The sequence below is a fragment of the Podarcis raffonei genome, chromosome 11 (genome assembly GCF_027172205.1).
Source record: "Podarcis raffonei isolate rPodRaf1 chromosome 11, rPodRaf1.pri, whole genome shotgun sequence".
NCBI classification, from domain to species: domain Eukaryota; kingdom Metazoa; phylum Chordata; class Lepidosauria; order Squamata; family Lacertidae; genus Podarcis; species Podarcis raffonei.
The window spans coordinates 29617043-29642532 of record NC_070612.1 but is presented as its reverse complement, the minus strand read 5'-3'; the positions used below and the strand labels follow the sequence as shown (position 1 = coordinate 29642532).

The 25490-nt window shown below is 41.2% G+C and overlaps 2 protein-coding genes across 3 annotated transcripts; one reads left to right on the top strand and one right to left on the bottom strand.

Moving 5' to 3' along the window:
• Positions 1 to 887: 887 nt before the first annotated feature.
• GFM2 (GTP dependent ribosome recycling factor mitochondrial 2) lies at positions 888 to 18604 on the bottom strand. Of its 2 annotated transcripts, none has more exons than XM_053409064.1 (20): positions 18178 to 18604; positions 17065 to 17152; positions 16537 to 16582; positions 15932 to 16029; positions 14976 to 15101; positions 12679 to 12767; positions 11841 to 11929; positions 10129 to 10189; positions 9801 to 9986; positions 9091 to 9171; positions 7709 to 7857; positions 7206 to 7346; positions 7016 to 7115; positions 6351 to 6540; positions 5079 to 5155; positions 3868 to 4006; positions 3583 to 3768; positions 2540 to 2655; positions 1531 to 1713; positions 888 to 1118 (listed from the first exon to the last, which is right to left on the bottom strand). In XM_053409064.1, the coding sequence occupies exons 1-20, from the start codon at positions 18220 to 18222 to the stop codon at positions 993 to 995; spliced, it is 2316 nt and encodes a 771-aa protein (XP_053265039.1). In that variant the 5' UTR covers positions 18223 to 18604; the 3' UTR covers positions 888 to 992. The 2 variants fall into 2 exon arrangements, with proteins under 2 accessions (XP_053265039.1, XP_053265038.1); XM_053409063.1 differs by having other exon boundaries at positions 18160 to 18603.
• A 177-nt stretch (positions 18605 to 18781) lies between these two features.
• Positions 18782 to 24058, top strand: NSA2 (NSA2 ribosome biogenesis factor). The gene is made up of 6 exons (XM_053409068.1): positions 18782 to 18944; positions 20022 to 20209; positions 20600 to 20750; positions 21935 to 22114; positions 22479 to 22671; positions 23797 to 24058. Exons 1-6 carry the CDS (start codon positions 18942 to 18944, stop codon positions 23862 to 23864), a joined length of 783 nt encoding a protein of 260 aa, XP_053265043.1. The 5' UTR covers positions 18782 to 18941; the 3' UTR covers positions 23865 to 24058.
• Positions 24059 to 25490: the final 1432 nt, after the last annotated feature.

Sequence of the window (25490 nt, the reverse complement as noted above, 5' to 3'; positions counted from 1 at the left end):
AGTAGGGAACATAGCATACACATTTGTCATTGTAAATTACCGTATTTTTCGCTCCGTAGGGCGCACCTAGTTTTTCGAGGGGGAAATCAAGAAAAAAAAATCTTATTTCCCCCCCAGTCCCAAAGAGCAGCGTACAGGCTGCTCGCAGCCTCTCCCTGCCGGAGGGGTTGCGCGTGGCTATGGCACAAGCCAAGACAGCGAGCAGGATGGATCCCGCTCACTGTCTTGGCTTGTGCCATAGCTGCGCGCAACCCCTCCGGCAGGGAGAGGCTGCGGGGGGTTTAAGAAGCCATAGCCCCGCGCAGCCTCTCCCTGCTGGAGGGGCTGCGCGTGGCTATCCCTGAAGCCTTCTGAGCGCAGCGCAAGTTCCCGCTGTGCTCCTCAGGCTTTGGGTTCCTTTTGCTGAAGCCGGGAGAGCAAGACTCTCGTGGCTTCAGCGAAAGGAACCGGAAGCCTCCGGAACACAGCAGTAACTCGCGCTGCACTCCAAAGACTTCAGGCGGCTATCCCTGAAGCCTGGAGAGCGAGAGGGGTCGGTGTGCACTGATGCCTCTCACTCTCCAGGTTTCAGCAAAAGCAACGCGAAGCATCCGGAGCACGGAGGGAGCGCTCCCTCTGCGCTTCGGAGGCTTCTTGTTGCCATCACTGAAGCCAAGGAGCCTGCATTCGCTCCATAGGACGCACACACATTTCCCCTTAATTTTTGGAGGGAAAAAGTGCATCCTATAGAGCGAAAAATACGGTATTCAGAATGAGACACAAATATTGCACAGCGTTCTACGTAATCACTGAAAGCAGACAACTGCAGTAATACAGTAGCCTGGAAGAGGTAGTTGCTTCTGTTTTACTACTTCTGTGAAAATACTCTGCTCAAATTTTGTAACTAGCACTGTGTGCATGCTAAACTGAAGCCACGTGCTTTGATGGTAGGAAACTTACAAAAATCCACTGCTGCCTTGTTGGAGGCAATTCCTTGTTCCTCCATGCTGATACTACTGCAAACCACTCCTCTTAAGCAGAGCAGCTTGCTCTGGGAGGCTCATCACTTGGTAGCTTGCCAATTCCAATGTAAACGTCGCAGAGCCAGATGTCAAAGAGCGCAAAGCTGTTGAATAACCCTACAACAAAAACCAATAGATAATAATTACTTTTATGAAAGTTGATCCATACTAGGTTACACAACTACTACCTTATTTTTTTTAAAAAAAATCATTCCACTGGAACCATTAAGTAGTTTAATTCCTAGAAAAGCAGCCCCCGCTCTGGTTTAACTGCAGTCCAATCAAACTGGACAGTATGAACTAGCAAGATGGATAACCATCGGTCTACCACAGAATAAGACAACTTTATACAGAAATCCTAGCACCATCAAAAATTATGGTTCCTACTTTTCATGAAAAGCAACAGTAGTTAAAGTTCACACTTGTAGTGTAGGCATGCCTTGCTTTGTTCAACAGAGCTGCAAAACACCCTGATAACACAAAACAAAATAAATATGCAGCATCCGTTTTGAGCACCTTACGCACATACCATCATTTCAGCCAATGGAACAGATGCAATTACAACTTGGTTGTCTTGGCGACCCTGAATTTCCTGAATGCTGCCTCTTCTCTGTGCAAGGTCACCCAGTACGGCACCAAGGTGATCTTTGCCCACTGTTATTTCCAGGTTCATGAGAGGCTCCAGCACTTGTTTATCAGCTTTCTTCAGAGCCTAACAAGCAGAATAAGAACATTCTTAAAGGCAAATGCTTATTCAGCACAGTCATCAATATACATGACACTAACATATCACATAATTAATTTGTAATCACACCTTTGCTGGTTGTGCATGAGAATATAAACAGAAGTAAAGCAATTAAATAATGGAATTGAATATACAATAGGCCTGGAACTTAACACGCAATTTACTTATGCCATCGCAGCCTTGTGCGTGTCATCAAAAAATAAACAGAAGGAAGAAACCATTGGAAGGGGCTGTGCGAGATCTCACAAGAGCCTCCAGAAGCTGCTAAGCAAGGCTTTCAAAACTCTTTCTGTGGCAGACAAAGCCTTGCTCAGCAGGCTCTGGGAAGGATGCAGTAAGCAAGGAGGGACAAGGCCTGCTCTGGACAGGTAGGGGTGCTTGAGCCGTGGTTTCCAGGGGTCTTCCTGACTTTACATGATTTTGCCTTTTCACATGGACCCCTGGAATGTAGCCCCTGTATAAAGTGTGGGCCTCCTGTACATTTGAAAATGGGCATATTACGATCCTGAAGATGCCACCAACAGACTATACTAGTGGTTCCCAATTAGCTAAGTACTGCAGACCCCCTGTTTTTCAAAAGCCAAGCCATGGACCCCCTACTTTGGAAAGTTTCAATATGTCTATGGTAGTTTTTGTTATGTGAATGGTACCATGGAGCGCCTGGGGTCCTCAGACCACCATTTGGGAACCACTGGACAATACAATTAAGGGAGACTCTTTAACCCCTCTGTAATTCTGTTACTTTGAATGAAGACTGCTGCAAATGACCTCAGAAAGACAGTTGGGCTTATACCTTTTGCATGCAACGGGAAACACAAGCAGAAACCATCGTCAGAGATGTATCGGAGTTTACAGTCACTGCATGTACCGTCGCTACTACATCTTGAACTGGAAACCCCAGCAGTGGTCCTACAACATGAAAATACAAAGAATGCATTAACACCAAACGAACATTTCTTAGGAAGCTAGGAAAAGGACATTTCTTAATGTCTGCATAACATTTAGTTGACACTGATAGTAGCCAAGAACACAGAAATCTGCATTACTCTGAGTTAAGCCATTGGTCATCAAACTCAATGCTGTCTACACTGAATGGCAGGGAATCTCTTGTTTTGGTCGTCTTACTAGCCTCGAAAAAGTAAAAGCACCCCAGTCATCACTAATGATAATCTACCTATCATTAGGTAAAGACAACCCTGGCAAACGGCACCAGACACACAAGCTTTGTTCTTTTTCTTTAAAAAGAAAGAAACTGAGTAATCAAACAAAATAGAGGAATATACTTGCATTAATTTACCGTTTCCAATTTTCTACTAACCCATGGAATGGGAAAATAATAGGTATGAATAATTCAATATTTAGTCAGGCTGTGCTAACTTGTTGCACCTCCAAGAGAACACCAACTCTGATCAGAAACCAGAACTGACTGCCATGATTCATCCATCAACTGACTGGATTGAGCTACCTCAGGCAACTTTTATCCATGGTTACTGCTAAACATACTTTAAAATCTCTCTCACAGAATTATCAGGGTTGCAGAGCTCAGAGTCCAGGCCACACTGCCATATGTGTTTAGTTTATTTGTTTAAAAAAAAGAAACTTAAAAGATTTTCACATACAAATTTCAGAACACTTACTTTTTGCAGTATTTTCTTCATAACAACTCATAATCAAACCCAGAAGGAAGGGGGTAGGGACAGGCAAGTGGGGTGCAGATGGGGAGGAAGATTCTGATCATTATGTTGGATCCATTTCACAAAATGTCTTTGCTTGGGCTAGGCACTCAGAAAACAACAATTCTAATAAATTCAAAATAAGGATTGAGGTGGCTCTTACCTTGAAGGTACGATGTATGGATTCCGTTTGCTATAGCTTCACGAAGATCTGGCTGGAGCGAGTCACAGACGTTCTCTGCATACTCAATGACCGGTGCTGTTGCTGATGTTTCTCCCGCCCACGGTCTCACTCCCAATTCTACAGTCACCTGGTGCCGTTTCTCTCCTACAGTTCTGTCCAGCGTGTCTGTGACAAAATAATGGAAATCCCACAGATCACACTGAACTTCTTGCCAACAAAATTTTAAGTCGTTCACTTGCAGGTCCAAGATGACAGTTACTTTACCTATAGCCTTAGCAGAGTTTTGGATTGTTTCTCGGTAAGCTATCTGAAGAGGTCCCAGATAGGTCTCAAGTTTATGTTCACGTCTGATTCGGTCCTGAATGATCTCAATGTGCAGCTCTCCCATGCCACAGAGGATAGTCTGGCAAAAAATGTGAAAGTATTCTTAACAGTTACATCAAAGTCATGGGGTACAGAGGTGAGCTACTTTTATCTTCTTTCAAAAAGGATAATTCAGATGAGATTTTAAGAAAAACCTAGATCAAGGGGAACAGCAACACAGCAGGAAGCAGATTGCATTTTTCAGTGACTTCGGCCTACATTGGTTCATTTAACTCAACTGAGAATAGTGGGAGAACTCTGCAAAATAGATTAGCTTAAACTATATTGTTCATTAACAGATCTCAAAAGTATATGAAAAGTATATGGCAAATCCAAAATTTCAATTTGCAAGCCAGAAATGAACTATGGGTTGGAGAATTAAAGGCTTGTGAAAAAGTGACATAATATAAAGGGAATATACGAGTTTATAAAATTTTCTGGATTTAAAAACAGAATAAATAAGGACAGCTTCATAATCTAAAACAGAATGCAGGTCAGTATTAAAGTTACCAGTTTGAGATACATGTTTTTTATGCCACAAAACAAGGCAAAAGAACCCTCAGAATATCCTTTACACTGGTAGCATTCATGTGGCTTCATTTATATTCTTCTCAATATTTAAAGAAATATTATCACATGTTATAAACTTATGGCCTCTTAACATATCTAAACAACTTCCCAATGAAGTAAACTGGTGCCAAGTCAAGCTGTGGGCAGTTTACAGGTAAAAGGTCACAGCTATAAAAAGTAAAGTTGTAAAATTTGTAACACTAATACTTGCTTGTTAAACCTCCATTTTTGTTTCTATTTTTAAATCACATCTTAGTAATACAAACCCAAATTGGTTTTAAACCAGTTGAATCATAATGGCTTCCACAGAAGCAGCAGAACTGCTTATTTATGAGAAGGGAAAATAATACTGTTACAGAAAACAAATTCCCAACATTTCTCATTGGAAAGCCATGGCACTTAGGATATATCTACATTACAGACTTGAATTAGCCTAAGACAGCGCAATAGTTGTTGCATCCATAGACATTAAAAACACAGTCAAGGAAGCATCGACGTTATAATATTGGGAGAAGTTTAGTAATTGGCACCAAAGGCCTTACCTGCCCAGTGTCTGAATCTATCTTGACTTTCAAACTTGGATCCTCACGTTGCAGGCAAGCCAAGGCATTATCTAGATCTAAAATAAAAGTATTGACTATATATCAAATATGAAGAGCACAATTGGGGTTTAAGTAGACTCTGCTGAGAATTTAAATAATATGTGGACATTAAAGGTAGGATAGGGAAGAGGCAGCTGTGTTGCTGTGTTCCTGCTCCCCTTCCATCAAAGGAAGGTTGGAGTAAAGAGCAATATATAGGAATAGCAAAGCCTTCCAAATATAGCTAAAGTATCTTTAGCTGTAATCAACCTATTAATGTTTCTGTACTGCTGTACTAAAAGATTCTAGCTTCCAACAAAAGATAGATCAAAATTCCACCAATGTGATGGAAGGAAAATAATTCAAATGCTTATGGTCCCAATGATAATTTCTCTCTCCCTCACTTCCCCTTTGAACACTCTGTTGCATCGTAGTCCATCGACTGGCAAAACCAGTCCATCATAAGCTGGTTTTGAAACCCCTGAATCCATTTCAAGAAATCTTTTGTCACACAAGGAGCTGCCAATCACATTCATGCTTAGGAGTACAGAACTTGTTCCTAGACCAGAGCCTTCCAAACTGTGTGTCGCGACACATTAGTGTACCAGTTGCAGTGTGTGCTGTGTGAACACTCCCAGGGCTTGAAAGGGGTTCATTTAACCTCCAGTTTGCTAGTAAAACTAAATTACTGTGTCGCGAAATGATGCATGTCTAAAATGTGTGTCACAGGCATGAAAAGTTAGGAAAGCTCTGTCCTAGACTCTGAATTAGGCATTTTAGTCAATACAGCCTTCCCTTGGAAGTAGAACAGAATCTGTTCCAGAAGTCCGTTCAACTTCCAGAATGTTCAGAAACCGAAGCACGGCTTGTGATTGGCTGCAGGAAGCTCCTGCAGCCAATCATAAGCTGTGGAAGCCCCATCAGACATTCAGCTTCCAAAAAAACATTCAAAAACCAGAATACTCCCGGTTTTCGATCATTCAGGAACCAAAACATTCAGCAACTAAGCCATTCAAGATCCAAGGTACGACTGTACTTTAAAGAACTTTTTATAAACTGGCAAAGCATATTCATCCCCTCCCTCATCCTGGATCTAAATGAGAAGACTGGGCCTTTTTAATATGTCTTCTTGAACACATTGTGCATATTGAGAAACCACAGAACGTTCCATTTCGTCAGGACTACGTATGAATTAAGAGTACACTATTAGCACTTTCAGTAATTGCCTCATACCTGGTTGCCTGGCCATGGAAGGCGGCTCTATGGTACAAAAGAAGACTGGCTCTGGAATCTCAATGCCGGCCAAGATAAGATTCTCTACTTCGCTGCTTCGACCGTGCTTTGACCCCACATTTCTTCCAGCTTGTTGAGCTGCAGCCATTGCTGAAGCCTTTGACGAAACAATGGTGTCGCCAGTGGCACTCTGGGGGATGCCAAAAAGCACATGGCATGCCGTTTGTCAACATGTAATTGGTTTTCATCATTAAAAAGCACAGAAAATTAGCCAACTGCCGAAGGCGGTCTTTTCCCAGGCAAAAGACAAACCAATTTGGGATGACAGCAATTAGAGCAACTTTTTGGGTTTGCTTCAACTCACCTTCTCTAATTGTTTTTCTTTGCCAGTAGAGAGAACCAAATTGAAAAAACTGCGACAAAAGCTTCTTTGATGTTTAACACATTGTTCCTTACTACAAAGTGAACCCTTTGCTAGTCAGGTTATAGCTGCAGAGAGATTCCCTAACAGAACCAACAAAAAACTTATGTCGTTAAAAAATAAAGAAGTCACTAGAGAATTGGTTTCACTTTTTCCCAGTAATATTGGCAATCAGCAAAATGTAATTCTCTACATTAAAGTTGACGCAATTTTTCAAAAATGTTTGGGATTCATATTTCTTCACCTGTTTCAATCCAACTGTGAGGGCAATATTGCCAGCCGTTAGCGAAGAGATTTCTATTTGCTGATCAGCGAAAGGCAGAAGCAGGCGACTCATTCTCTCCCTGCAAGGAATGGCTCAGATTAAATGCTACTCCTACTGAGGAATCTGAACAGTTACACTCACAATCCTTTCCTCACCCTTTTTTACTCACGTGCAGTTTTTGCTAATATTATAGACAGCTGACTGAGGCTTCATTGTGCCAGAGTAAATACGGAAGAAAACCAACGGCCCACGTTGTTTGTCATGAATAACTTTAAATGCTAGAGCACACAGGTCATCTTTATACCACTGCCTGCAAAAAGTAGTGAAGGAAAAATATAACATTAATGGATATTTTGGATGATAAAAAATAGGGCATTTTCTCTGGCTATACGAATAATCTGTTTATTGGTACTAGTTTAGCCGAGCTTTTAGGAATCTGCATAAGAATTACCAAGTCCTAGGCTATGAGTGCACATTGCAGCACACCAGCTGCTACTTACAATGTGTGGTCTGTGCATGCTTCCTAGGTCTGTGCCTCACTAGAGCCTCTCTCTCCTTCCCAAGAACCCGGCCTATTTGTAATCTCCCATAAGATGCTAATAAACGGTTTCTTTTTCATGGCTTTTCTAACACATGCTTAAACTTATTAAAACGCGTCATCTTCTTACTCACACAAAGTCGTAGCTGCGTTCATCCGGTGCAGGCAAATACCTGGTGACACCATCCAATAATGGCTGAACACCTTTGTTTTTCAGTGCACTTCCACAGAACACAGGTACAGCTTTCTGTGCTAGGGTTACTCTTCGTACAGCAGAATGCAACTACAGAGGCACAAAGATTCATAATTTTAACAATGATCTACTTAAGAGTCAAAGGAAGAGTATACAGCTCAAGCATTAACTGAGTTGCACCTTTGGATGGTATTTTGTTTTGGTCATAAGGTGTTTATCATATACATTATTCCAGGTCCTAATGAAAAAATACTTAAGTTATGGGCTTCTGCTTGATATGCATTATGTGATATTTATCAAAGACCTCAGAAAATTTCTTTTAGGGCATATTCTTTTCTCAAGCCACCCTAAAAATCAAAGCAACCGATGAGTGCTATGGAATAGGCTTTCTGGCCATATTCCTCAGACTTCACCTTGCAGGCATTGCAAGCACCTTCCTGAATATACCCTTGACCCTCGGGGTTTATAATATTGCTGCCCACAAAAAAAAACCTATCCTTTCTATGGCTTTGTAGCTGCCATTTGGTTTTATGGCTTGTGGCTCTTGCTTCAACCTAAGGATTGTTTCCCATTATAAACAGAACATATTAGTAGGATATCATTTTAAAACATTTTACGATCAGGTCTTCCCATAAAACCATGCAGTTTCTAGAAAGAATTGCCTTCCTTATTAAAAATAAAAAATGTTTTAATACCAGTAAGACATGCAGCTTAACATTATGAACCCCAGTGCTGCCAAGGTATGCCCAAAGACCTAAGTGCACCCAATATCTTTTTAAAAACTATTTTTATTTGCACAGTGGGCCCTAGCCGCATCCACTGTGTCCCAAGCTGCTTGTGAAACTTTCAAAAGTCATGGGACTGTATGGAAGCGGTGCAGGCAACTGTTTGCAGCCTGACAGTTCAAAGTTCCCCTGGACTCAATGAACTAGTTGTGCAGCTCTGCATGTTGGCTTGTATCAATATTTGGTCTGGACTAAAATACTGACATGGAGCAGAAGATAACTATCCCGTCAACTGCAGGGGGGCAGTACCCTTTTATTAACTATTTCTAAATACTGTCAATACATGTCATGCACCTACTGATTCACAACAGCTTTACTCTCGTCTTCCTTCCTTCCCTGCCTGCTGCCATCTCATCACTCCCCTTACCAAATCAGATTCCTGCAGGTTTGCCACAGTATCCTAGCATTCTCTACCAAGCGTTAATAATTTGGTTGCATCACACATGCAGGAAAAAGGCACTCTATCCTGTTATGTACAAACACAATAAAACTGTAATAATATGCAGTTATATAATAAACAACCCCCAGAGCCATGTACCTTATCAGCTGGCAAGGCATCAAAATTCTCACTGAAATCCCCAAGGACCAGCTCAGCAAATTCATCATCCAGGTCTGCAACCTTATGAAGAGAGAAAAAAAATCTACACTACTGCCATTACACACTATTCAAGTTAGTCCACCAAATGTCTGTTTGACCACCTGTAAATCACCAATTGGCACGTAAAAGAATATACGAAATCTAAAAATATAGAATTTTAGAGTATTCAGCAAAGTGAAAATATAAACTTCCCTAATTCTGCTTTTAAATTTTTAGCCTTTTTATCCCCAACCCCGAGAGAACAAGGGTTGGGCAAAGGGGGGAAGAAACTCCCACAGGCAGTTCAGGTTTTCCTTGGAGAATGACAAGGCTGCCGATACCACAACATTGCTTATACTAACTAAACAGGGAACATTGTTTATAGTGAACCAAAATTCAAAATTGTGTAGGAGTGTACAAATCTGCAAATTAAAATGCAGTATGTATAAATGGAAATATAGAAGTTTTATCTCTCCCAGTAGTCAAATGTACAAAATCTGATAATTAAAGTATCTAGTGTATCAGTATTTAAAACATCCCAATATACAATTTTATCAGAATCTCAACTCGTATGGCCAACAGTATCAGTCACTTGACTTTTGGTTTTCAGACATATTTGCATTAATCAAAGGTCTCAACTGTTTCATATCGTATTTACTTTAGAACTTTACTTGTTCTATTAAGGCATTTCTTGCATCCCTGGCATCCCTTAGCAAGTCAGGATCATCAGTTTCTTCCAAGGGTTTCTGTTCAAAATTCTTTCCATCATCAAACTCAGTTGCAGCTCTCCAAATAATTTGGTTCATGGTCATCACGTCAACTATTCCCCTAAAGTTCTTTCCTTCTCCAATTGGCAACTGGATGCAGCGGGAAGGAGAGAACAAAAAAATAAATAAACCCAATTAGATATAGTAGTATGAAGGAAACACCAAAGTTAAAATGCATCATGATTTGTAACTAATGCTAATTGTTTAAAAGTAAAAGTTTTTTTTACATTACCTGTAAAAGCAGAGGCTTAGCCTTCAACTTCTGCCTGATACTCTCAACTGCATAGGTGAAACTAAAGACAAATTATTACTCTTAGAGAGAAAATCACGTCCTTATCTTTATCCAATATGTCACTCCTCCCAACCAAAAAACCCCACCTGAGACGTAAGATAGGGAACTAAATAAAAACGCAGTGTTTTAGCTTAAAAACACGCCAAAAAACTAAACATCTGAGAAAGGATCCAAATGTGGAAATCTCAAGTTCAATAACAACCCTCCCAACTCACTGAACAGTCTGATTTTTTTAGCCACATACCAAAGAATTCATCTTTAAATAATATGCACTTGTGAGCCTAATGGTTCATTAAGTTAGAGTGCAAGAAACCACATGCTAATAACTAGCAGGAAGGCCCATCAAACCCAGCACATCCACCACAACATGTAGCTGTACTAACAAAGAAGCAGAACCTAGGCCTGAGCATCAGCAGCCACAGCTACTGGTTGGGCAGCAGCTTACTATACTGGCTAATAGGAACAAGCTGCTGCCCAACTCCCATTTAATAATAGAGGTGATAACCTGGAGCCATCAGGTAAAGTCACGGTGCAGAAATTGTGCCCATGTACACAGTCACATGTACCACTCTGGCACGTGAGAAGCTGCTAGACACACAGGAAAACCAGGGCAATAAATGAACAGACTAACAGTCACCATCAGGGAGTTCTGTTTGCAAGGCAGGCTGCCATAAACATTTGAGACACTGCATCTCAAGCAGCTCAATCTTTTAAAGAAATCTCTAGGTTGCCTGTTAAGGTCAAACTTTCACAAACCAGCTTCTAATGTATAAAACGCAATACCAAAATTGAATCTGACAACAATAAAACCAAATGCAGTTAACAACCAGCATAAGCACCTTAAAAAAATTTCAGCCAACACAAAGCCTATTTAAAAACAGCTAAGCCCATCTCAGTCCAAGAGAAAGCAACTCAAAACAAACTGGACCTTAGAGCCTTTCTGAAGACCTGAATTGATGGGACCATATGTACGCTAGTTGGGATTTTCCACAAACATGATAGGACCAGGGTGTCAGATATGCAGATTAAGTACATATTTTGCAAGCATTTAACTTCCTTATCTGAATATTTTAAAACTGTCTTGCAAATATCCAGAGGTTTTTTTAACGCACACCATTATTTTTTCAAGCTCACCTTTTCATACATACTTATATCTATTTGTAGAATCAAATGATAAATCAAATAAACATTGTAAAGTTACCCTGTCTGATGACCAGGAAGCATCCCAAGCAACCAGGCAAGTGAGCATTTTTGTAAATTTCACGTACAGTGATACCTCGGGTTACATACGCTTCAGTTTACAGACGCTTCAGGTTACAGACTCCGCTAACCCAGAAATAGTACCTCGGGTTAAGAACTTTGCTTCAGGATGAGAACAGAAATCGTGCTCCTGCAGCGTGGCGGCCCCATTAGCTAAAGTGGTACCTCAGGTTAAGAACAGTTTCAGGTTAAGAACGGACCTGCGGAACGAATTAAGTACTTAACCCGAGGTACCACTGTAAAAGGAATTAAAGCAACCACTGCACAGTTAACGTTCATGTGTTGTTAAGTCACACGAATCTTGTATAATCAGAAACCACCCTAAAATATAATACAATTGATCAGCCTTTCCTTGCTTCACCAACCCTGGAAAGAAATAGACATCTTAGTACCTTGCTCCATTTTTGTCCATCTTGTTTAAGAAGCAAATCCGTGGTATGTGGTGCTTGTCTGCTTGTCTCCACACTGTCAAAGACTGAGCCTAAGGCAAAAATGGAAAGTGTCAATCCTTTCGGCGAAACGGGTGCCTGATGTCACCTACAATTGTGTAAACGCTTCTTTAACACTTGCAATGTATGAGGCATCAAAATGGCCGTGGCTCCTACTAAGGAGGTTTGCAGTAAGACAGATGAGACAAGATGTGGAGAAGTCAAGAGACTGAGTGGCAAATGAGATGGATGAGGAATGGAGCGGGGGACTTGGTTGGCAGCTGGCAGGCACCTTCAAAGAACTGGAGCTCTTTTAAAAAAACAACCATAGTCAATCTGCAATATATGTCACTGAAATCAGTATGTCATTAAAACCTCTGGGTACGGTACTTGTTGGGCAAACAAGGGAACATGCTCTTCTTGCATACTTCAAGAGGCATCTCACTAGCTTCTACTGGAAAGAATGCTAGTCCAACACAGCATTTCTTATGCTATCATGCAGATGCTGCCATTTTGGATCCTCAGATTAGATCCTCAGGATAAACGTTCATAGCTGTGGGGCTTGCATTTTGCAGAAATGGGGGCAGCTTTGACACATGGGCAGCAGATCACTAACCACCCCCAAAAGGCTCTTGTCCTGCCTTTACCTCCATCTGATGACATACGCTCTCCTTATAATGTGAGGCAAGCATTTGCTGGTGGAAGTGAGCATCTAGGCCTTAAATTCTCATCAGTTAAAATCATGGCTATAGAAACAGGACTAAAGTGAGGTAAAGTCACAGCACACTGTGGTCATTCTTACTTCCACACCAGCCGAGGCATCAAATACAGCCACTGCTCCATCCAGCACTCTCAGTGAACGTTCCACCTCCACTGTAAAGTCCACATGACCTAACATACAATTTGCACAGAGAAGTAACAGAGGTCATAAGAATAGTAACGCTTTAACAATATTAGAAAGGCAGCATGTCTTCACCTAATAACTTTTTACTGGTTTGTGATGAATAGGCACTCAGTCTAAAACCACAACAGACCCTCTTGGATGAAACTGATGATCTACACCCATTCCAGGCTGCACCCAGGCCTGGTTTGGGGACACCCTGGTGGAGGAACTTCAATAGAGAGCAACAGCAGGCGCGTGATCCTATTGATTCTCCAGGATCTCTCAGCAGCTTTTGACCCAGCTTATCACTGTCTCCTCCTGGATCATCTTTGTGAAATGGGAGGGCACCGTTTTATAGTGGCTTTGCTCCTATTTACAGGGTCAGTTCCAGAGACACCTGAGCCCTCTGTTAGCTGATCTGCAGAGTGCCAAAGGGGAGGATTTTCCCCCAATTTAATATTTATAGGCAATCTTAGGGAAAGTGTCACCAGCATGCTGACAATATCAGATCTATTTCTCTGTAACATCTGAATCAGGAAAGGCCATGCATGTCCTAAACCAGTCTTTGGGTGCAGTCACAGGACGGAAAGTAACTAATAAGACTGAGATCCTATGGTGGGTAGTTCCAAGTTCCTAGAATTGAGTTGTGTAACAGTTCTGGGTGGGTTTGCACTGCATCTGAAAGAGCAGAAGTCTAGCTTAGGGGTGATCCTAAATACAGTGGTACCTCGGGTTACATACACTTCAGGTTACATACGCTTCAGGTTACACACTCCGCTAACCCAGAAATAGTGCTTCAGGTTAAGAACTTTGCTTCAGGATAAGAACATAAATCGGGCTCTGGCGGCGCAGCAGCAGGAGGGCCCATTAGCTAAAGCCGTGCTTCAGGTTAAGAACAGTTTCAGGCTAAGAACGGACCTCCGGAACGAATTAAGTACTTAACCTGAGGTACCACTGTAAATCACTGTCACTAGCCTGGTGAATTCAGTGGCTTACACATTACCTGCACAGAGATAGCATAGCCAGTATGGTCCATGCACTGGTTGTTGTGACTAAAGTCTTTGAGGGCACAAACTGGGAAATATTGGTTCATTCTGGAAAGTTCTGTTCTTTTCTGCTGAGGCAGCTGGAGATATTCTGATTTATGTTCTGTTATCTCAAGGTTACGCTGAACCAGACAGATAAATCTGTGAGCTCAGTGGGCTGGTTTCTCATTCTTAATTTTGTTTTCTAACCCTTCTGAAGGGTTTTTTTCTTTTTGTAACGAAGTTGGAAAACCTTTAGTAAAATTTCTTCTTTTGCTAATGAACTTTGCCTCTGTGTGATTTATCAAGAACCAGACACATCCACTCCAAACAAGCTTCTGCAGCACTGATATCCACCAGGACATGAAGTACCTTGGAATTTAAGGCCAAATTGTGTCACTGGTAACCTCGCAATTACACTACCGTAACACACTGTATGTGGAACTACCTTTGTGTCTGGTTCAGAAGCTGCAGCTGATGCAAAATGCAGCTACTGCAGTGCTTAGTGGGTTGAAAGATCTGCACTGGCTGCCTATTAGCTGCCAAGCTAAGTTCAAAGTTTTGTTGCTGACATTTAAAATCCTAAACAACTTGCCACAATGGTACTTAGCAGACTACCTCCCATGGTACAGACCAAACTGATAGTTAAGATTTTCTAAGAAAACCCTACATGTCATTCCATGTCCAGTGGATTGTCACTTGGTGATAGCACCCACTCTCTGAAAAGAGCCACAGACAGTAATGCTTTTAAATGTCTGTTAAAAACTTATGTCTACCCAAGTTTTCCTGGACTCTGATCCTGAAATAGACAAAATTATAAACACAACATGCATCAAACAGATGATCCAAGAACAAGCATATGGCCTTTGTGGATTTAGCCAGTTACATTATGAAAGCAACTTGCTTAATGATGTGAGGGTTTTTATAGTAACAGACCATAGTCAGCAGGAATTTCTCCAGCAGATAGAGAACTTTTACATTCTTGCAGAGCTCCTATTCTTTTTAATTGACACGACACAGGGGAAATTCCCAGGAGAATTACACTCACTATATAAGTACATTAATTGAAAAGTGGACGTTTTCAAGACTTCATCAAAATTTTCAAAGCTACACGTTTTCAATGCCATCTGAGGTTACTTGGTCACGATTGCCTTGACTCACTCAAAATAACATAACAACAAAATAACATACCTGGTGTGTCTATCAGATTTATTCTGTAGCCCTTCCAATCGAAAGTTACAGCAGCAGATTGAATGGTAATGCCACGTTCTCGCTCCTGTGCCATGAAATCTGTGACTGTGTCACCATCATCAACATCTGATTAATAAAAAGAATTTAGCTTTTTTCAGTTTGGCCGCTGTAAAATGATCTTAGCTCTTGATTCATTTTATCAGAATGCAATGTATCACAGGGGAAAAGCTATAAAACAAAATGCCTAAGGCCCAGTTCTCCTATCTAATGTCAAAGACCGGGAAAGCTGGTTAGGATGCCAAGTACGTGGCCTTGTATAAGGGCAGCAGTATTCCTGCACCAACGGAAACAGAAGCACGGAAACATTGAATGGATAGGTGAACCATGCAAGGTGCTGGACAGGTGGGAGAGGTAGAATGCATTGCAAGAAAGTCATGGCAGGGGCAACGCAAGTAAATAGCTCATCCTTAATGCCACGGTCAAAACCTCACTTTGTATGTGTGCAAGGCTGCATTTTAAAAATGCAAATGATAAATTAAGCCAAACCTTAGTATCAGTGCAGAGGCCCATACAACAAGCAGAACAGATCCTCCTACACACAAAGAACAGAAATACAAAGAACAAAAAAACCCAAAAAAGACACCTGCAAACAGAGCCCCGTAACCTCCATGGACATGCCCAGAAACTCTTCCTGTGCCAAACATGGGACAGGGCAGTGAGCAGACCTCATAGGGAAAGCACCAGGATTATTACTCAGGAACCCTGGAAAGGGACCCCAGAAAGGGAAAAATAAAATGACAACTAGGCAAGTAGAAGGATAGGAGACTGCCCAGTCTGCACCAGCACAAGAAAGGTGACAGCCAACTTAACCTGTGGCAGAGGCTTGAGTGGTTCAATACTTTATATGTGTGTTCTCCCTCTCTAAGAATGAACCATAGCAGATTTTGTTAACTAACCTCCTAGGTTTCTTATGTACCCAGAATAATACAGCATCCTTTCGGTGGTAGTTGTTTTTCCTGCATCTATGTGAGCCATGATGCCAATGTTGCGGATTCTGTTTAAGAAAAGCAAAGAATTCCCATTTAGCACCCAAGTATTTAAGGCAATTATAACTTTACAAATAATACATAAAAAATAACTTTGCTCATCTGTACATGAACAGTCTTTAAACCCTAGGGGCTGCATTCCAGTGGTGAGTAGGATCAGAGGCACAAACAGGCAGAGCAGTGTAGAGGTTTCTACACACGCATTTCTTCATCTGGGCAAGTAAGAGGCATTATAGTTCAATGACATTCCAGCCAGACAAAACACAAAGAGAGCATGGAGCACGGCTGGACAGGGGCTTGGCCTACAGAGAGTTGCAAGGGCCAAATAGAGAGACCTGGAGGGCCACATCCAGCTGCTTGGCCTGGTTCCCAGCCCTTTTTTAGTACACTATTTCTTGTGGTTTTACTGAATGAATTCTTTTCTGTTGCATTTTATTGTAGCCTACCTTAATACCAATGTGTGAAGGGCAAAAAATAAATAGGAAAAATAGAATATATGAAAATTAATTACTTACTTAGAGGCAGGTGGAGTGATAATAGAGCACAAAGATTTTACTTCACCTGTTAAAAGAGAAGCAGCCAGAGCATTTATAATGTTTCCAATGAGTAAAAGTTATGTTTCACAGCACAAGCATAAGTACCAATCAGAGATCCTCCTGCACTTGCGTCTACTACTGAACATGAGGATCACACACACACACACACACACACACACACACACACTTTTTTCTCTGGCTGATGTGATTATCAACCCTGACAACTCTGAAGGGTGTCTTCTCACCCCCATGAGAAAACCTGGATAACTCTGTAGACAATACCGAGTTAGACAGATCGTCTGACTTGGTATAAAGCAGTTCCCTATGTTCCTATTATCAGCTACAAAAATAATTCCACACACAGAACCTTTACATACAGCAACAATAATACTGGCATGTAACAGTTATGGACAGAAGCATATTTTCATAAGTACATCTCATTCCTTTTTATCATATTATAGTAGATCTGTACAGAAAATGTAAGCTGGGAGTGGAGGAAGGAATTACCTGCTGGATAACTGTAACTTCTCTGAAGAGTCAAAGAACCTTTGAAGCATTTTACAGCTATAATTCTTGATTTTCTGCAATACATACACTTCAAAAGGGAAAATCACAATTAGAGAAAGCCAACACACCTCACCAAAATAATTTTATCTACACAATACATGTCACTGTCAGAAGACCAATGCTGATTTTTCCAGCTAGAACTAGCTAGCTAGTTTTAGATATCTTAAGCATAAATCACAGATACAGCCTAGGTCAAGCAAACGTAGAATGTTAACATCCAGCAAAAAAACTTGTAAGCTTGACTAATTACATACTCTTCCTGAAAAAGCAGGTTCATAGATCCACCTGGCAATAGAGGCCCAGGTGTCCTCAGCAGCTATAATTGAGTTTTAACAGCTTCAGCTGGTAACACAGTTACAGCTGTTTGTGGGCCAGGACAGCCATCATCCATGCACTGGTAACCTCCAGTTTGGATTACTGAATTGGGCTGCATGTGAAGCTGCCCTTGAGGTTGGACCAGAAGCCGCAACATATTATAAGTCTACTATGGAATAAATTGTACTGGCTGCCAATTAGCTACCAAACTAAGATCAATGTGTTGTTTTTGGGATACAAAGCCCTATGCAGTTTGGGGCCAGGATATCTTATGGTATCCTCAGACCTTATATATGCAATTAATCATTGCCCCCTGCAGTACAGGACCTCCTGTGGATACCATCTCATCAGAAGGTCTGTCCAGTACAGAAACAGCCTTTTGTGTGGTTGCACCCTTTGTAACTTCTTTCCATTACACATCAGACAGGCACTATTTATGTATTCTCTTTTTGGTACCTACTGAAGACCTTCATTTATCCAATAAGGCTTTTAAGTGAAATTTATTTATTCAATCTGAAATTGAAATATTGCATATGCTGTTGACAAATGGAATTTTTAATTGCTTTTATTGTTCATGTCACCTTGAGATATTTTCTGGGAGGTGCTTAATAAATAGAAATAAATGCAAAAACAGCCTACATAATACTATCTGTGTAACACTGGCTATTAACATACTTTCTAGTTTTTTTAAAAAAATAATCGATGGGGGGGGGGACTTACCACACTGTGTAAACATACCACTTTGAGGGGACCCAGTAACAATTTCCTTGTATCTCGCAGCATATCTATCTAGTATCCTGGTCACATAAGCAACTGCTACGGGTAACGGCGCAGAGTTGAGGCAAGCGCTTTAAAAAGAATATTGAAATCGATGGCCAAGTTCTCCTCAACACAAACAGGCACCGAATTAAAACCGGCTTTTGTTTCTTTCTTTTTGGTAATTAAACAGTCCAAACATTCCTTTTAAGAAGCGGCTATTCGGCAGCCAAAACGCCGCCTCCGTCAGGTTACTATTGCGTGAAATTCTGCCTCACCGCCGCCCATCGCTTCGCTCTTGAGAATAAAGCAAAACCTCCGAGAAGAGCAGAAAAGGACTCATTGAGCACTCCTAGAAACTTCCGGTTTAGTCTCAGCGTGCCACACGCGCTACTTCCGCCGGATGCTCACCTTTCTAGTCCGCCCTCCTTACTATTCCGTTCCGGAAGGCCTTTATTTTAAAAAAAGAAGTCCTTGGATTTCGCAAATCAGCCTCTGTCCATTTTCCCGGACTCCAAACTGAGCAGAGCAGCGGGTGGGGAGAAGAAGCGCGCGATCGGCACCGGGGGGACGCCCGACACCTGGGTCTCCTTCGTTGGAAGCGGAACGCCAGGAAGCGGAACGGGTTGCGAGCCGGGGCCGCTTCGCGGTGGAACTCTCCTTTTTCTTTCGGGTTCGGCGGCCGGGAAGGAGAGTCGCCGAGAGTCCCGCGCCGAGTCTAGTCCATTCCGAGGCACCGCGGCGCCATGGTGAGTAGCAGGAGCGGCGGGCTCGGCTCCGAAGGGCTTCTTCGAGGGAGGGCGGGGGCCAGCGACCTCTTCCTTTAGATTTATCAGTCTCCGCCTTACATTAAGACGTGCGACACCGGTTTAAAGCTGTTTGTTTGCTTATCATTAAACGAAAGCGAGGCCCATTCACTGAGGATAAGGCTAGCCGTGCTGGCTTATGTTCCGCTCTCCGCTGTTGGAGGGCAGCCTGCCTCTGAATACCCGCTTGTGGGCTTCCTTATAGGCATCTTGTTGGCCTTGCTGGACTAGATGGGCCTTTGGTTTGATACAATTGGGCCCTTACGTCCTTATTTAACTTTAAAACGCATCAAAATGCAAACAGCTTATGCTCATTATTATAACGTAGACAAGGCACATCTCTCATTACGCTATAGCTAAGGCTGCTTCCCTGGAGAAAAAACCAAGAGCAGAGGGGTGACTTACCGGTAGTTACATTAGTACATTGCTATTTTTAGGATTTTTGTATGTTAACTACTTTTGTAGTGGTCATTTGTTTTGGTTTTCTGTACACTGCTTAAGAGGTATATATATTTTTAATATACTAAGCAGCATAGAAGCAGTATAAATAAATAGATAATCCTATCGAACTCAACGGGATGGATAGCCAAGTAAAAATAAGCAGGATTTCTTACACCAACTGACAAAGTAGTTAAACCGGTTTCATTTTTATTATTGTCTACTGCATCAATTTCTATGGGCAGTCTTTGACCCTTGAACCCTGGGTAATTTCAGGTCTCAATAAAAACATAATAAGCTAAAATAACAGTGCACAGTGGTACAATCACATTGAAATAATTGAAACTTATTAGGATGAATAAGGGATTTTTCTTACTGAAACGTTTCTGAAGTGAAAGTGGTAATAGTAAATACAACTTTCACAAAGTATTTCATGGTTATATGTTTATATATATATATATATATATATATATATATATATATGGTTGTTTTATATATATAGAAAACAAAGCTCTTTAAAATGTTTACTGTTGACATTAAAAAAAACAACTTCTGAACATTTAATTTCCTTGCACTTTGCAGCCACAAAACGAGTACATAGAGTTACATCGGAAGCGATATGGTTATCGTTTGGATTACCATGAGAGAAAGAGGAAGAAAGAGGGCCGTGAGGCTCATGAACGCTCAAAAAAAGCTAAGAAAATGATTGGACTGAAAGCTAAGCTTTATCATAAACAGCGCCATGCAGAGAAGATACAGATGAAAAAGACGTGAGTGGGCTTTTTTTGTTCAACTAAACTTCTTTGGTATAGTGAAAAACTAATATAGTTCAGAACTAGCTCCACTGGAAGACAAACTATTGATTACTCCTTTAAACTTACTGTTTGCCTGTTACTGGGCTTTTATAAACCTATGCCAAAATGTACACTTTCTTCTTTTTAAGCACTGTGTAACTATCTCAGACAACCGTTAGTCTTCAGGTGACATTAATTTTGCATAGCTTGTTCTGCTGATTTAGTCATGTTCTTGGTTAGGAAAAACATTGTGACTAGTATAAAGCATGTGTTGATGTAACTATTTTCAGTTGCCTTTGATTCCCACCTGAAACTTTGCGTTTCAATTTTTTAAAAAAATAATTTGTGCACATTCTATTTATCTAGTATTAAGATGCATGAAAAGAGAAATACCAAGCAGAAAAATGATGACAAGACCCCAGAAGGAGCTGTGCCAGCATATCTGCTGGACAGAGAGGGTCAGTCCCGAGCTAAAGTTCTCTCCAACATGATTAAACAGAAGCGAAAAGAGAAAGCTGTAAGTATTGCAGAAGTTCAGGTTATCACTATTTGTCAAGCTGTAAAAATACTGATTTTCAAGGTGGTGGCTCTGGTATCTGTTCAGGGTATGAAGTACACACATACTGTTCTCCGTTTTCAGTTTTAACCAGGCAAACTCTCCTGTGTATATCCAGTGAGGAATTATTGGACTTGCCAAGACAAATCTATGACTTGCGCTAATATACTGCATGCAGTATACTTGCAGTTTAGCAACTCTCTGCTGCATATCATACTCCAAAAGCTGATTTAACTTCTACTCATGAATGTGTGGGGTTTTTTTTTTAAAAAAAAAGGTTGCATGTGGTTGTATCAAGACCTAGTTGGTCTAGGTTTCTGGGTAAAATCCAGTGTTGTGCAAACTCATTCAGTGGGACTTCTCCCCATGGTAGGGTCATGCACACAGCCTAGTGCTCCAGAGCAGATGAGGGGCAAGGGGCAGTGCATTGTATTGCATTGCAGAAGGGGAAATGTCCCTAGCTATGGACTTGCACCTTGCCAGAGATGACCCCCCCCCCAAACAAGTTTCAACATGCAGTAGCAGTGTAATTCCTTTCTCTGCAAGGTAGACATTTCACAGAGATCTAGAGCAGGTAGAAGCTAAAGCACTGTACAACATTTTTAAAAATCACCCCCTGTGCAGGTGAGAGTGAAGAGGGTAGCAGCACTCTGTTGCACTGAACTTTGGAGAAGGCAAAAGAACTGTAATACATGCTGTGCTTCTCTCGGCTCCAAAACCCAGGTCACTATGAGCTGTTCCACAGCGTCATTTTCCCCTTGCACAGTGTATGACGAATGGAGACAAAAGGTCTCTAAGGAAAAAGGTTACAGACAGGACACTGCTGAGACCGCAAAAGGTCAGACACGGGACGATGTTCCGACAGCCGTGGCTTGTCTGAGGGGGGGTTTTCCCTGCACCCCAGGGTCACGCGTGCAGGCAGACGTGGCTGCCTGCTGGTGGAAAGTGTGCTCCCTCCGGACCCCACTGTCCACTCGGCAATATCCCTACACACCTGCACAACTATATTATTATTTTTTTCATGTTATCAGATGGCAGTCAATTTTTAACAAGTAGTTGGTCTTGACTAGTTAAGACAGCATGTTGTTCATTCTAGTTGTTCTCCGACTTTAGCACTCTAACCATTTCTTGCTGTTTCTTTGCAGGGGAAATGGGAGGTTCCTGTACCCAAGGTTCGTGCTCAGGGAGAAACAGAAGTGCTCAAGGTGATCCGTACAGGAAAGAGAAAGAAGAAGGCTTGGAAGAGAATGGTTACTAAAGTGTGTTTTGTTGGGGATGGCTTTACCCGAAAGCCACCTAAATATGAACGTTTCATCCGGCCAATGGTAAATGATTTGATTGATTGATTATTCTTTACATAAGTTGTTGCTCACTTCACGATTATCATCCTTGAGTGGAGAAAACATTAGCAGTTTCAACAATGTTGTAATAGAACCTTTTTCTTTGAACTGATAGTCTTATCTACACTTCAGAACTAGATAGCCAGTAAAACCTTTTGTTATTCGCAGGTATTGGATAGCAGAGTAATTTACAGTAATACACACACTAAAAAGTTAGCATTTAATACCAAACGTCTAACAGAGATGCCTCTAATTTTCTGCACTGTTGATTTGATTATTGAAGCACCATCATGGCTAGTTATGTTTTCATCTCTATTTAGTGTTACAGCAATCTTTTGTTACCTAACAGGGTTTACGATTCAAGAAGGCCCACGTAACACATCCTGAACTTAAAGCCACCTTTTGCCTACCTATTCTTGGTGTAAAAAAGAATCCCTCTTCTCCTCTGTATACATCTTTGGGGGTAATTACAAAAGGTACCGTCATCGAGGTGAATGTGAGTGAGCTTGGTCTCGTGACACAAGGAGGCAAGGTCGTCTGGGGTAAGTATTGGAATATCAGTTACCAATCTTAATGTTAAACTTATGTGTAGGGTTTTTTATTGCATCAATAGGGAGGGGGAGTTTCCTCTCAATGCAAACAGTACCTTGAGATGAGTGATTTTCCTCAGACCTGCAATAGGAGAACAAAATTATATTCTGCCTTCTTGCCTAACTGCCCAACACCAGCATGAAGGATACAGAATATTTTAACCCCCCCACTCCCATGTACAGTTCTCTCAGTCAAAGTCAGAATATATTTTTACATGTCTTGTGGTATCGTTAATTTGGCCTGAAACTACATTGTGAATGAACTAGTCTTATTTCTAGTCTAAATAAGACTAGCATCTTGTTACATGTTACATTAAACTGCATTGTCCATAGCTAATTGTAGGCCCCAACTCTTACATCAAGACCTGACTTAATTAGCCATTCAGTATGAAGCCTTATTATCTTTGAGCTTGGTGGAAAGGTGCACTCACAGGTGGCTATGTCTGCTGGATAACAGCCACAGAATCAGGCTAACTAGATAATGGGTTAGTTCAGTGATAACAGAGCTCTCCCCCTTTAGGATGTGAAATTTGAAGTTCCCTTTTCTTCCAACTTATTCCTCTCAAAACAGCTTATTTCCCTAGGTCCTCTGTTTAAATTTCTTATCTTTTCTTTGTTTCATTTTTAAGTGCTGCCTCCTTGCCTTTAAGCTTGCCTTTAAGGCCTTTTAAGGTTTCTATTTGTGTATTTGATAAAACATATCCACATCTGTGGAGACGGAATTCCTTTTCATTATTTTGTGAGAGGGTGGTTTAGTGCTGTGGACCACTAACACTTCTGCACAACTTGACATCTGCACCTTTTGCATCTCTGAGATGAGGCCTATTCCCATGAGAGGGAGTGAACAGTGGAAACTTCTCATCTCCACTGTAGACCAAGGACCAAGGTTGACTAGCCAATAGGCCATGCCTCTGTCCTAGCCTTGGGTAGAGGGAGAACTCTGCCAGATGCTATTTCACCTCCTACATTACAATTGCTGTGCGGAAAATAAATGCATGAGCATGTGCCATTTCTAGGAACATAAGTGCAGCTTATTCTCACTTTAGTAAGTGCTAATATAGTTCTTTCCCATTTCAGGAAAATATGCACAAGTAACCAACAATCCAGAAAATGATGGGTGCATTAACGCAGTTCTGCTTGTCTAAGTGGCATCTTACAGTCTTGGATACACACAGTTACTTTTCCAAGGAGAACCATGACTTCCTCAAAACATTTGCAGATAAAGAACTTGTTGTGTCAAAGCATCAGTATGCGAAGTCAAGAAATGGATTCTAAGAACTGTTTTTCACTGAACCTTACAATCAATAAAAGGAAACCATTGTGGGCCCAAAGTAGCTAATCCCAATCACTACAAGTATTTGACTTGTTGGAAGTGGCTTATTCTGCATTTAGCAGTTAGATAAATTCTAGGAGACTACTCTTGGTAAACACATGAGTAGAGGTCAGAATAGAACAGAAGGGACAGTAATATCAGATACTTAAGACTTCAAAGACAAGTGAAGTTGATATGGGAAACACAAAGTGGGGGGGGGGATTCACATTACTGTCAGTGTTTGTGAATGCATGAAGATGGATTGCAGGCAGACATGTGCCTGTTGTCCTGGCCATATATGTTTGGCATCAGAAACATGCAGGGCTCCTTCAGCCCAAGAAAATCTTTTTTTGTCCTAAGATTTGCCCTCAATAGAGGAACCATACAAACGTCTCCCCTTCATGCTGGTAATGTGCATAGTCCTTTCCCACATAAATGAAGTAGGAAAGAAACACATCTGCTACCTATTCCTAATTTTAAGAAAATTAGAAATGTGCCAAAGATAGAATTCTTTGAAAATGCTACTCAAAGGCTAATAGGTACAGAAATGCCAAATGTCAAAGCAAAGATCAAGCAGTAGTTTGTGTGGAACAGTGAAGTGAAAAGTGTTACAGCACATTTAACAAGGCCTAAAGTTTAAATGCATTTCAAAGTTCCACTTGTCTAACTTTAGCAAAACTGTCTAGCATAATAGCCCTATATCTTGTACAGTAGGATACAGAATAAAAATTCGTACTGAAACAAAGAAGCTCATAATAAAAGAAACAGTAAAAAATACAAATGCAGTTAAATAACATCAGCATTAATGGTTTCAAAAGCAGCAAGACAGATCTAAATGGCAGAGCAGAGAACGCACCCAACAGACTTTCATGACAGCCTTTGAGCTCAATTAAAAACAGCCAAGTTGCAATGGACCACTACAGTCCTCCCTATAAACCATCCCATAGACCTGGCACCAGAACCAAGAAACCTCTTACAGCTAGTCAGTATCCAAACTTCAGTAGGTGGAAGCATACACAGCATGGCTTCAGACGATTAAGAAAAAGAACAGAAGTGGGTACATAAAGTGTGTTTTGTAGTTAGCTAAATAGTTTGAGGTGGACTACAGGTAAGTGTTTACCTACCTTTGCCATATGCACTACCATATATCCAAGTGCTTGTGTGATGCATGAATATTGCGCATATGGAAGTGCAGGTGGAACACTGATACCTGTGGCTTGTGTAACTATTTAAAATAAATAATCCACTAGCTGCACGTTAAACAAAGATTAAGCTTAAAAGCTTACAGAAGGCATTTTAAGATTTTTAGTCTGGCTAAGAATAAGCAGTCTCCATCTTGGAACTGAGTCTATAGTACATGCTAACCTCATGGTTATAACATAAGAGCCTAGGTTCCCCCCTCCCCAGCCATTTGCTTTTGTGTAACAACTTGCCTCATCAAGAGTCCTGGAGACCTCAC